This window comes from Erpetoichthys calabaricus, chromosome 4 (genome assembly GCF_900747795.2).
Source record: "Erpetoichthys calabaricus chromosome 4, fErpCal1.3, whole genome shotgun sequence".
NCBI lineage: Eukaryota > Metazoa > Chordata > Cladistia > Polypteriformes > Polypteridae > Erpetoichthys > Erpetoichthys calabaricus.
The window spans coordinates 253,620,933-253,634,589 of record NC_041397.2 but is presented as its reverse complement, the minus strand read 5'-3'; the positions used below and the strand labels follow the sequence as shown (position 1 = coordinate 253,634,589).

At 36.1% G+C, this 13,657-nt stretch overlaps 1 protein-coding gene across 13 annotated transcripts in view; it reads left to right on the top strand.

Annotated features, from left to right (window-relative positions):
- inpp4aa (inositol polyphosphate-4-phosphatase type I Aa) overlaps positions 1–13,657 on the top strand; it is a 171,685-nt gene that overhangs the window by 71,368 nt on the left and 86,660 nt on the right. For all 13 annotated transcript variants that reach the window (XM_051927145.1, XM_051927144.1, XM_051927138.1 and 10 more), the window contains exons 5-7: positions 3,236–3,352; positions 3,832–3,911; positions 8,303–8,414. In XM_051927145.1, the coding sequence (XP_051783105.1) occupies positions 3,236–3,352; positions 3,832–3,911; positions 8,303–8,414 (309 nt within the window). The remainder of the gene's footprint in view (positions 1–3,235; positions 3,353–3,831; positions 3,912–8,302; positions 8,415–13,657) is intronic.

Genomic DNA, 13,657 nt, shown 5'->3' with positions numbered 1-13,657 from the left:
TGTGGGGATGTCAATATGGATGTTGAAATCACCAAGAAGAATGACTCTCTGGGAAAAGGAACTTAAATGGGTTAATAGTTCAGTCAGATCAGATAAGAAGGATGCATTGTATTTTGGAGGACGATAAAGAACAATGAGTAAGACAGGACCTGATTCCTGATAATGGAAATTCAATTGGGATTCTTTTGATGTTTAACTCCACTCTAACAATTACTGTAAGTCCTCCGCCTTGTCTTGCGCTAAGAGGTTCTGTGAGGAAAGTGTAACCAGGTGGTGTCGTCTCCATGAGAGATCTAAATTCATTCGGTTTTTGCCAAGTCTCCGTTAAACACAGCATATCAAGTTTGGTGTCAATGATGAATTCTGACAGCACCAATGCTTTGCCATTAAGAGATCTCGAATTAAACAATGCAATATTAGTTAATGAGGCATCTTTTTGCACAGGGCTGTGGCCGGAGTTTATTTTCACATACTGTAAATTTGGCACACTGACACTTCTATTTCCAGGGCCATGAGTATGATCCGCGATATACATATTTCAGGCAACGCAAAATACCGTTGTCTTTTAGGATATTCCAGTCAGACCATTTTCTCTGGACAAACTGTTTAATATGAAGGAGTTTGTCATGAAAGTATTTTAGAATGATACTGAACAATACTTATCTAATAGCAGTGGAGAAGCAGCACAGCACAGTGGAGCCGGTGAGACGGGCAGGTGCGGTAGTGCAGATGAGCGGCGATAGCAAAGCAGCAGAAAGCATAGCAGGAGGAGGTAGCAGGATTTGGAAGTTCCAACATACAGCCACAAACGAGTAAAGCTGAGTATTACAGGCGTGATCACCCCAGAGCCACAAGCCAGGTGGTGTGAACATCAGATCAATTCTTAATAATAAAGCACAATAAAATGAATCGAGAGCAGACCAGCATAGTAACTATAATCAAGGAGACAGATCATCCCAGGCTCCTAGATCGGCAAGTGCAAAGAAATGTTCATAGGTCTCGTCTCGTGATCCACAGATTCAGTTGTTCCCAGTCAAGGTAAAGTCCATAAAGTCCATAAAAATTAATCCAAATCCACAAACTATGCGTACAATAATAAAACAAGTGTAAAAAAGTGCAGGATTAAGGTGAGTTTTACGAAAGTGTTGTTAACAGGGAGGAGTGGCAACAGCATGCGTGCGCCAGTGTCCCCTCCTCTGTTGTGTGTTATGCTTCAAGTCATTGTGATTTTTATTCAGTTCAAACAAATGGATATATTAATTATATTGTTATCTATGAATTTGGTTTTGATCTCTGAAATAGTCCTAGAAAGACATCTTATTCATAACCAGGACTCTTTATTGTATGTAAATGTGATTGCAAAATAAAAGTTGGCTTGTTTATAAAGACCTGTAGGTTTTAAGGAAAGTTGTTTAAGTACTATCCTTAACAAAAAAAATCAAAAATAAAGAGGTTGTGCATGTGAAAATACATTAAAGCACATATGGCCATTTTAGGTAAGTAGTGTACACTAGTTTTAAATTTGTAGCACAAAAAAAAACGGGAAGAAAAAAGCTTATTAAGGATTGTTTACAGGTAGAATTATGCTTTGATTGATTGGCTGGGTGTTTGGTTCTGTTCTGTTGTTGCTGTTTGTGTTTTCACAGTGGGTTGTGATGCAATCTCATGGCTCAAGCCTCCTGGGTTTAAATTCTGAGACACTTGTTAACAGATTAGAGTTTTTGTGTTCTCCCTGTTTGAGCTGGTATTCCACCAGGCTTTCCACTCACTCCGGTTTTACACCCACATCCCTTAAAATATGTTGGCTAGGTTAATTAGTGATTACAAATTGGTTCAGTGTGACTGTGAATGGGCCCTACGACAGACTGACATCCTCTCCAGAGTTTTTGTCAGGAAAACATGCAGGTTTTTTTATTAAGAATTGTAATTTAAACGTTACATTATTAAGTTAAAGTCTACAAGTTCTTAAGTTTGCATCTTTTCCATGTTTGTTCCTGAGCAAGAAGTTTTGTGTTGGCCTCTACATACTCAGTATATAAGAATTCTTAACACTGTGTATTGCTAATTATGATTTGCTCATCTCAGCTGTTTTTTCATGAAAATACCTATTGCCAGTTGCATAAATTACATTCTTATAGTTTGTTTATGAACTAAACTAAAGGAAAAATGTTTGGTTAAGTGTACATATTGCTGGAAATAGTCATGCCCTTTAAGATTTAGATAAAGAGTATAAATATGTTAATGGCTTTAAACCGTATCTGACCAAAGAAATAAATAGATGTGCTGAAATACTGAAGTGTTTATAGTTCTTTGGACAGCACTGTAGCCGCCGAAGCATAAGGCGAGATCAAGCACGGGTAAAACGCGTGTCAAAAGAAATCTCTCAGTCCAAAAGTTCGTTTTAAAAATAGTTAATGAAAGTTAAAAGAAAATAATCCACACAAGAATAAAAGAAAAAATAGTTACACACATAGAGTAAAAGGCAAAAAAAAGGAAACATGTATCTTCTCTAAACTTAGCTTTTCTTGAGAAACTTTAGTTATTTCTGTACTTAAAAGTTCTTTACTTCTTCTTATATACTTAAAGATTCTCAGCTTCTTCTTCTGTACACTATAAGTGTACGGTTCTGCACTTAAATAAGTGCTGTTTTACGAGTTACTTTACATACTCAAAAAGCCCGAAGGCCCATAAGCACATAGACATGTGCACAGGCACAGTCACGGTTTAAAACCGTATGCCTCTACACTTTACACATGGCAAGGCTGTCACTAACTGAAGAATAATGTTTACTCAAAGCTGTTAGAAATGGCAAGAATATACCAATACAATTCTACTTATGGGGGTTATAGGAGCCTCCCATAGATTATGCATTGTCATCTAGTAAAATATTTATGAATCTTACAAGCACCATCATTATTTCATATCCATAGCACATAGATAATGGAATGCCATCAGTTTTATTCTGTTGTAGGTTGTGGAAGTTATTCTGAATGTAAACTGTTTGGTTTTTGCCTATGTAAAATTAAATTCTTTGTTTAATTTTTGAACATTTGTGGAAAATTCATCAGACAGAAGAAGCCTTGATTAGTTAGCAAAGAGATCACCACTAGCATGCTTATTCATTTGTAATAAAATAAAAGTACTAAAATCCCAAAAGCATAAGTACCAGTTTTTACAAGCACATTTGTACATATCCCTAATGTTTATTCCAGTTGTCTCTCTTTTTTCCACTTAGGGCACAAGCAACCCAATTTTTCTAAGTAGCATTGCATTTTTCCAGGATTCCTTAATCAATCAGCAAACACAAGTGAAGCTCTCAGTTTATGATGTGAAGGATCGATCTCAGGGAACTGTAAGACATTTTTCAATTGACCTGTGTATTTTTTTCCCTTGTTACCCTCAACAACATCTCCTTATAAATGTTTTCATAGTATTAAAGTCTGCTGCATGCTAACTATAAATTTGCAATTCATTTCATTGGGGTGAATTTTACTTCAAACCATTTCATGAACTAGCCTCATAATATAACTGAAATTCTAAGATATTAAAAACAATAAATTGCAGTAAGTTTTAATTAGGGTAAATAATATAGTAGTCTTGGTCATTTAAATTTCCGTACATGACTTGAAATGTTTTCCTCACCAAATTGTATGTAATGGCAGTTTTCGTGTGCTTACTGTGTTTTGTATTACAATTCTTTAAAGTATACTTGTTTTGAAATTAATACATTACTATATATAGTTATTAATCGTATAATAATTTAAATTATATGTATTCACAATTACTAACTCTGCCGTTTAAACACTGAAATAAGTCGTACACTTCTTGCAGATGTATTTATTGGGCTCTTCATTGTTCACTGTAAAAGAACTACTGCAAGAGAAACAACACAGGTTACATCTAATGCTAAGGTAAGTATTGTGAATGTTAAGTATGTACTTAAGCTACATGCAATTTAAATATTTGTCCTAAAATAATCAATATATGAAATGTTCTTCATTTTGGTTTGAGGTTACATCTTCATGTTATGCATATTTCTTACTTCAGATGGAAAGTATCACTGAAGGTCAGAAATGAAAAGATTTTCATAAAGATTAGAACAGAAAAGCGTTGATGCTAGGACACTGAAGTCAAATTAATACCTGATTGTACCTGAGGATTAGGGGCAATAAAAATAAGTCCAGACATAGGTTCCAACCCATCATTTTGAATGTCCAAAGTGCAGCTAGTGAGGGTTGTACACCATCCCAGAGGAACAGATGAAACAGTAGAAAAACTGTGAGTACATTTTTCTAAATGTTCAGAGAACAAAACACTTTGTTGGTCACAGCACATCTATCAGACATCTGAAGAAAATGCTGCTGCTGCGTGGGCACAGCTAGTTGCTTGACAAATGAGACATAAACTATGAAATCATCTGCAAAGTTATTCAGTTTAAAATATAAAGTTACATTTTATTATAATGTTAATTGGCCAGTCATTTCTTAATGGGGATTTTAATATAATGTTATCATTAAATATTTTCTTGACAGTTATGTTCCTTTTTGGGCCAAACCAATGTGCAATTTGAGATGTAGGTGGTTAGTCGAGGATGCCCCGTTTATAGTGCTAGATAAGATTTTCTTTTTCTTGATAATTTTAGCTCTTCCTTCAGTATTATTCAGAACCTTCAACTAAATGGGAAATTGATAGAACTGAAAATTAATTCTAAACTTCTTCTCTGGTTGTTCAGATTGAATCCCTGGCAGATAATGAAATGTAACAGTGCTCTGTTATTTGTAAAAACCATTAATACATGTACACTGTGTACTCCAAACCAATATTATATACTTTTTATACAAATGATTGGCACACTTCATTTTCCATTCCTACATTGTTTTAAATATGCTGATAATGCCCAATGTTTTGTTTTTTTTTAAATTTGACACTTCATTCCTGAAATTGTTTTACAGCAAGACCTTAAATTTTACAAAATGGTACTCTTGTAAGTTTCTTAAGAAGAAAGAAGGCTTACCTGCTTATATCCTACAAACATTCTGGAATCCTGATTGTTATATATTGAAGATTTCCCGATTACACCCTGACTACTATTTAATTTCAACAAAGGCTGCTTTTATTTCAGAAACTTAACTTCAATGTTAATTAATATGTTTTACAAGTTACTTGCATCTGCCTTTCAGAGTGTTTTACGAGGGGTGTTCAATAATTTATCTACCTGGGTATCAAAGAAAGTAGCAAGCATGTTGTGACATGTCTCAAGGTTACTCATGCACAGTTGTGGCTCACTGCGAGTCTAACATTCCAAGAGACAAGATGTCAGGAGAGTCCTTGTGCAAATCAAGTAAGAAAAAGCTAGATTTGAAGAAACCTTCAGTGATGCAATTTCTCAGAAAAGAAGGGAAATAGCCAAAGGAGTTCCATGAAAACATGACTGCAGTTTATGGTGAGTCTGCCCCATCATCCTACAAAGTTTTGTTTAAATTTTTAAATGTTTAAGTGGGGTAGAGAGTCCTTTGAAAATGTCCTTCACACTGGACGGCCTGTGAATGCAACTTCTACAGAAATGTGCAAGAAAGTTGAAGATTTAATTTTGTCAGACAGACAAATTAAGGTTTCCCGAATAACTGAGGAAATGGGAATCTCGGCAGGTATAGTTTGGAAAATAATTCATGAAAAATTGGGCATGTCAAAGGTCAGTGCAAGATGGGTTACAAGAATGCTGACACCATGTCAGAAGTCCATGAAGCTCCAGTGCTTTCAGAAGAACTTGGAGATGCTTTGTGAAGACGAAGTGAACTTTTTTTATTGTTTGGTAACTGGAGGTGAGACTTGGGTCTATCACAGAGTCCAAAATGGAGTCAATGCAGTGGAATCACAAGTAATCCCCCAACCCCAAAAAAGTTCAAGACAGAAAATCTGCAGGCAAAGTCATGGCAACTGTCTTCTGGGATATTGAAGGACTTTTGCTTGTGGAGTTTATGCCACACAAGACAACATAACAAAAGTGGGGAGAGTTACGCCAACATAATGATCGTTTTGTGGGAGTCAATCAAGGAGAAAAGATGAGGAAAACTCACAGTAGGTGTGCTGCTTCTTCATGACAGTGCGCGGGTTCACACATCACATCAATCACAGGCTGCCATCCGAGAATGTGGGTTCTAGTAGCTGAACCATCCACCCTACAGTCCTGACCTGGCTCCCTCAGATAATTTCCTGTTCCGAGTTTTGAAGAAATCTCTCCGTGGACAGCGGTTTTTAAATGATTAAGACGTCAAGGCAACTGTGACATCCTGGTTTGAAGGTCAAACAGAAGTTTTTTTTCAAAGGAGTACCTTGCAGGTAAAGTGGATAAAGTGTATAGAGTTATCTGGTGACTATATTGAAAAACAAAACAAACATTTTTTGAAAACTCTTTTCTTTCCTACTGAGGTAGATAAATTATTGTACACCCCTCGTATCATTTGGTTTAATGTGTGTTTTTGGGAAGAAGCAAGTTCAATATAGCTGAACTGCAATTTGTTACTGAAGTAGTGTATAGATTTATTGGAGTTGAGCAAACATTTGTGAAACAGCTATATGCAATTCCTTTCCAAAGATTAATTTAACCATCAATAAAGTTGTTTACATCCTCTCCTTCACCTCTGTTTTAGCTTTGTGAAAGAATAACATAATCATGTAATGCAGAATAAAAATATTGGATTCTAGATCCCTGATAATTAGAGATATTCATATTCTTTTTAAGGAAGAGAGTGACAACTTGAACCAAGCATTTTACTTTATAAAGTGCTTTTTTACTTTATAAAGCTCATTGGGTGCTGATAGTACAAGGTTTAGAGCCATACTCAAAATGAAATTTTCAAAAGACAGAATTTGTCATGGGGAGATATTCATTGAATAAATAAACATATTCTTCAACAATCAAACATCCTAACAGATACTTTTTGATGTACAGCAGACAAATTGATTAATTTATTCATTACTCTTACACAGGAAACGTCCCTGAAACATTTTAAACAGTTTCATTTTTACAATTGCATGCTTTAAAGGTCTACATTTCTAAGTTTGAGCGTTAAGATTCTGTAGTATCAAACTATCATAATGGTATCAAAATCTCCTTCAAGATCGAATAAATAGTTAAAACATCAGCAATTAAGTTACTTAATTGTAAAGAGTACCTCTACAAAAACTAAAACTGATTTTGTGCATGTTGTACAGGGTATATAATCAAGCATTTTTCTTTTACATTCTACTGTATAGTTTGTCTTTATTTCAATGTTTTTATTATAAACTGTAAAATATTATAGCAAAACGATCGGTGTTTCCTGCAGTGGGTTGGCGCCTTGCCTGGGATTGGTTTCCTGCCTTGCGCTCTGTGTTGACTGGGATTGGCTCCAACAGAACCCCATGACCCTGTGTTTGGATTCAGCAGGTTGGAAAATGGATGGATGGATTTGTGTTTCCCAGTACTGCTGCTAGAAAGCACAATGTAGTGTACTTTTCTGTGGGGAAAAAAATGACAATATAGATAGATAGATAGATAGATAGATACTATGCATGATAGTGCATTTTGATTTGCCTTTGTGTATAAAATACAAAGTATTTAAATATTTTACAAAATGCACAAATCCTTTGTCTTTATAAAAGCAGTGCTGGAACAAACTCTGTTGCTCCATCTTTTGAAGCATTATTTGCACAGTACTATATTGTATATTGCTATCATAATGGTGAGAAAAAGGCAGTCAAAGGATAGACAGACAGAACACTATAACCCATAAAAGTGTAGGTCTTTCCTATAAAGAAACTGCAAAGAAAGTCATGGTTTCCTACACTATATAAAGGACTGGGAAACTGGAGGAAATTCTGATAGGAACAGGTCAGGCAGACCGAGAGCCACAACAGTATCTGAAGACAAGTTTCTGTGAGTCAACAGCTTGTGTGATATGTATCTCAAAATAAACTTTGATTGATATGTTTGTTATATTAAATTAATGTATTTATGAGTACATGATTGCCTTCCCTCTTGCTGGGGAAGAGTCATCAAATAAAGAAAAAGCTTATAATAATAATAATTCTTATATTGAAATATGTCAGAATCATTGTATTATTATTCTTATCAACCAGAACCATTTATAATGAGAGAAAGAGAGAGGCTGAATTAATATTTTTCCTGAACTCAAAGCACACCAAATAAAGCTACCTCCACAAATTCTTGTTTTTTTTTTTCTGGTAATCCAAAATGATACATTATATAGAACAACATTGTTGGTGCCTTGAATTCTTTTCTGCATCTGTGTCATTGCAGGTCTGCCGAAAATGATCGAGTAGGAAACATAACTATTATCGCATGGCAAATGGAGGAAAAACGTGAACAAAGGCAAGCAGTAACAAGACTTCCGGACACTATAAATGGACGGGTAAATGCTTACGGGATTTGACATTTTTGTATGAAAAGGGCACAGCAGAGTTAATACTGAATTGTATCCAAGGCAACCTTGCTTTGCAGAAAGCTAAAATAATGAACTTGTAAATGACACTGTTTTTTTTACTGAAGGTAACTTTAAAAATTGTGTTAATGGAAAATTAAATGGCATAGAAGCATATATATCATAAATAATGTTTATGAAATGCTTTATAAATGTGCTTCTCCAAAATTGGACAAGTTGAAATCAGGATTAAAGAGATTATACACATATTATTTAGTAGCCACAGTACCCATCAAAGACAGGAAACAGAATAATTTTAAAAAATATTTGCTATCTCTTGCTCTACATGTACAGTTAGGTCCATAAATATTTGGACAGAGACAACTTTTTTTCTAATTTTGATTCTGTACATTACCACAATGAATTTTAAATGAAACAACTCCGATGCAGTTGAAGTGCAGACTTTCAGCTTTAATTCAGTGGGGTGAACAAAACGATTGCATAAAAATGTGAGGCAACTAAAGCATTTTTTAACACAATCCCTTCATTTCAGGGGCTCAAAAGTAATTGGACAAATTAAATAACTGGAAATAAAATGTTCATTTCTAATACTTGGTTGAAACCCCTTTGCTGGCAATGACAGCCTGAAGTCTTGAACTCATGGACATCACCAGATGCTGGGTTTCCTCCTTTTTAATGCTCTGCCAGGCCTTTACTGCAGTGGCTTTCAGTTGCTGTTTGTTTGTGTGCCTTTCTGACCGAAGTTTAGTCTTCAACAAGTGAAATGCATGCTCAATTGGGTTAAGATCAGGTGATTGACTTGGCCATTCAAGAATTTTCCATTTCTTTGCTTTAATAAACTCCTGGGTTGCTTTGGCTGTATGTTTTGGGTCATTGTCCATCTGTATCATGAAACGCCACCCAATCAATTTGACTGCATTTAGCTGGATTTGAGCAGACAGTATGTCTCTGAACACCTCAGAATTCATTCAGCTGCTTCTGTCCTATGTCACATGATCAATAAACACTAGTGTCCCAGTGCCACTGGCAGCCATGCACGCCCAAGCCATTACACTGCCTCCACCGTGTTATACAGATGATGTGGTATGCTTTGGATAATGAGCTGTTCCACGCCTTCTCCATACTTTTTTCTTGCCATCATTCTGGTAGAGGTTGATCTTGGTTTCATCTGTCCAAAGAATGTTTTTCCAGAACTGTGCTGGCTTTTTTAGATGTTCTTTAGCAAAGTCCAATCTATCCTTTCTATTCTTGAGGCTTATGAGTGGTTTGCATCTTGCAGTGTACCCTCTGTATTTACTTTCATGCAGTCTTCTCTTTATGGTAGACTTGGATATCGATACGCCTACCCCCTGGAGAGTGTTGTTCACTTGGTTGGCTGTTGTGAAGGGGTTTCTCTTCACCATGGAAATGATTCTGCGATCATCCACCACTGTTGTCTTCCGTGGACGTCCAGGTTTTTTTGCGCTGCCAGTGCTTGCTTTCTTTCTCAGGATGTACCAAACTGTAGATTTTGCCACTCGTAATATTGTAGCAATTTCTTGGATGGGTTTTTTCTGATTTTGCAGCTTAAGGATGGCTTCTTTCACCTGCATGGAGGGCTCCTTTGACCGCATGTTGTCTGCTCACAGCAAAATCTTCCACATGCAAGCACCATACCTCAAATCAACTCCAGGCCTTTTATCTGCTTAATTGATAATGACATAACGACGGACTTGCCCACACCTGCCCATGAAATAGCCTTTGAGTCAATTGTCCAATTACATTTGAGCGCCTGAAATGAAGGGATTGTGTTAAAAAAATGCTTTAGTTGCCTCACATTTTTATGCAATCGTTTTGTTCACCCCACTGAATTAAAGCTGAAAGTCTGCACTTCAACTGCATCGGAGTTGTTTCATTTAAAATTCATTGTGGTAATGTACAGAACCAAAATTAGAAAAAAGTTGTCTCTGTCCAAATATTTATGGACCTAACTGTACTTTCAGTGCCTTTCCTTTGCATATGTATATGTGTGAACCTTTTTTCACTGGCACTTCCTCTTTCTTCACATCACCAGAGCTAAACTGACTAATCACACCAAAGCCAAACTGACCAATCAGATTGCTATGAGGGACTGGACACATGGACCTCAAATTACTTTTATTAGTATGGGTGACATTAGTATAACGATTAACTGAAGTCCCCAGAGACCTAAGTCTGCGTTGTCAGTGTGGAATTAACATGTTTTCCTTATGTCTACTGAATTTTACTGGTTATTTCAGTTTAATCTTTCGTTTGAAAAATGTGTCTCTTAGGTGCACTGGAGTTTCTAAAATGGTCCAGTAGAAGCAAGTGTGAATATGTGCATTTGTGACTTGTAATTGATAGGTTTCCCATCTTTTCTTGTGCCCATTGCTTGTAGGATAGGATCAGCCTCCTCACACCTGACTAGTGCAATAAGTACATTCAAAAACTGGATGGATGACCAAAATCATTTGTGAGTTAGCACTGCTACCTCTAAACCCTAGGAATCTGGGTTTGATCATTGCATTAACTACTATTTTTGTGGAATTGTCTCATTGCCGCTGTGGTTGTGTGGATATTCTTCAAGCACTTGGGTTTCTTTCCTTGTTGTAAAGATATGCACGTTAGGTTAATTAGGAAAACGTAATTTGGTGGTAAATGTTTCAGTGTGTTGAGTGAGTGAACAGATGTTTTGACAATCAGACATAATGGAAAACAAAAGTAAGAAAATGAACAGATATTAGTTCAAATAATTATTGTATACATTAATACCAATGCTTGGCTCATTACATATGGTTAGTCTTTTTGATTAAATGAACTTTACTTGCATGATTAAATTATATTTGGTAGTTTAACCTGTTGTGGTTGGCCCACATTTGTGATTTTTTTTGTTCAATTAAGTTGGTCATAGTTATAGTAGAAAGGTGCTTTGGAAAGCTACTAGCCAAATGTTGAAGCCCAGATAGCGGAGTTAAATCATTTATTTTTCTTTTTGTGTAAAATCTTTCTTTGATTTTTAAAATAAAATTAATATGGCAGAATCATTTTTCTGCTGTATCTAATGGTACGTAGGGCAGTATTTTGTACATTAAAGTAGAAGTCTGTGCTGGACTGATTTTTTTTTTTTTTTTTAAAACCTACACCCACCTGCTCCTGCAGTACTCCATCCCGTGCCCACCCACTGCCACATACACTTGGCCTCATTTGTTCCACTCCCGCCCGCAGAAACACATTGCTTCCATTAAAGAAAAAAAGTCATGCATGGTTGATAAGCCTGTTTAACATGAAATTTTATAAGGAGGTGGCTGAAGGTTTCCCCTCTTTGGCCCAGTTGTCCTTTTCACTTTTTTGTGATGATTCCACTTCATCAGTATTTAATACAGATATTCAGATGGGGCTTAAATAATAATTTCTGAGCACAAGTCTGCACGTCTTTTTCACAGAAAGGAACAAAAATGAGCAGTGTATACAACATGTGTTGTTAAAGCTTTGTAAATAGACAACTGCTTACTGTTCTGTATTGAAATAAAGTGCAATCAATGTTAATAATTGCTATTCAAAAATGTGGATCAGACATGGAAGACAGGTGCTGCCTACATGCAAGTGGCACATATACGTTTTTCTTAAAACATATGCTTTTCTAGTTGCTATATTACTGGTAGCTTAAGAAACAATCCCCACTTTCTCACAGTACTTTTTTTCTTATCAATACAAGTACACTTTAACCAAGCAAAGCACTGTGAATGTACTGGCATCTCCTCCTCTGCTCACAAGCTGCTGTCCAGAGAACTTTACTGCATTCTTTGATTTAATGCAGTTGCATTAAATTGCGATTATTACAAATTATTATGAATCTTTTCATGTTCCAGCACCTTTGCGATCCTTTTAAAAGATGCAGAAACAGAAGCTTTGTGATGAGAAATGCTGCTCCTTCGTAGAGCACATGGATAAGAGTTGGTGCCGAACAGTCTGTTGACAAGTTTTTTCAGATGTCGTAATTTGTGATTCTAAATCAGTCATCATATCATTGAACAGTTTCAGAAAAGAGACCACAGTTGTGAGTATCTTTTTAGGATTCGGTCATTCGTCATATTGCCGCAGCATTGAATTCAGTACTATATCTAGTCTCCACAGACTGTGGGAGTGATCTCATAAGCTTGCATTATTGTCCAGTATGTTTAAAATATTGAGAGAATCGTGTTAAGAATGTTTCCACTACAGTTTAATCTGGTGTAGCCAAGCAAGGCAGCAATTGTGTTTTGCTCCTTAGTCAATAACAGTCAATTCTGAAAACTCTTTGTTTTTCAAACAGTAAAGATTGTGGCTCTCATTAATATAATGGGTGATAGCAGATATGAAAGAGGTTTTCTCAAAGTTTTTGTTCCAAATATCAGTTGTGACAGGATACCCATAATTATTTATGGTCTCTAGCTTGTCATATACAATATCCTTTCTCAGTTTTTGGCATTTTGTACCATGTGCCATGATACAGTTATCAGATAAGGCAGACTCTCTTTATTCTGTCCCCGAACACCGTATTAGCGAGGCTTCTCTCCCAAGACCCACTCAATGCGCCCCACTGGTTGTAGTGAATGTGGACAGATAGTTTTACTCACCAAGAAAGTCAAGGCTGAGAATCCACATACTTTAATATGGATTTCTGGCAAGAAGTCATACAAGTATTAGGACGTGAAAAACCATTGACAACGTGAAGGTAAAAGGACGATAATTTCCTTAACCTAAAATACAATATGACGGACGGTAAAGTAAAAACTAAAGCAGTGCCAATAGCAAAAAGGGAGCTAGGGACATACTAATATGTACTGTATTAATTAAATAGGGGATGGGGTAGGAACGTACCAAACAGTCTAATAACAATATTATCACAGGCTTAACAATATTATCACAGGCTGCTGTAGCAGCACACTCTTTAAACTTAAGACTTTCAAATTTTGGCTGTCATGTCAAGGTACTGCACAAGATGAATGTAGCCCTACTTGCAAACAAAATCAACACCTTTATCGTGTACTTCGCTTATATCATTAGTTGTTATTTTTGACAGGTTTGTCAGTTTAGTTTGATCTTTTGCTACTGCGTATGTGTGGCGCCTTAAATCTGGTGTGCCTGACTTGTGTCCACTGCAGGTTAGCACGTTTATTGCAGCAAGCAAGTGGTAGTTGGTTGTTATCACCAATTTATAACAATTGAAAATG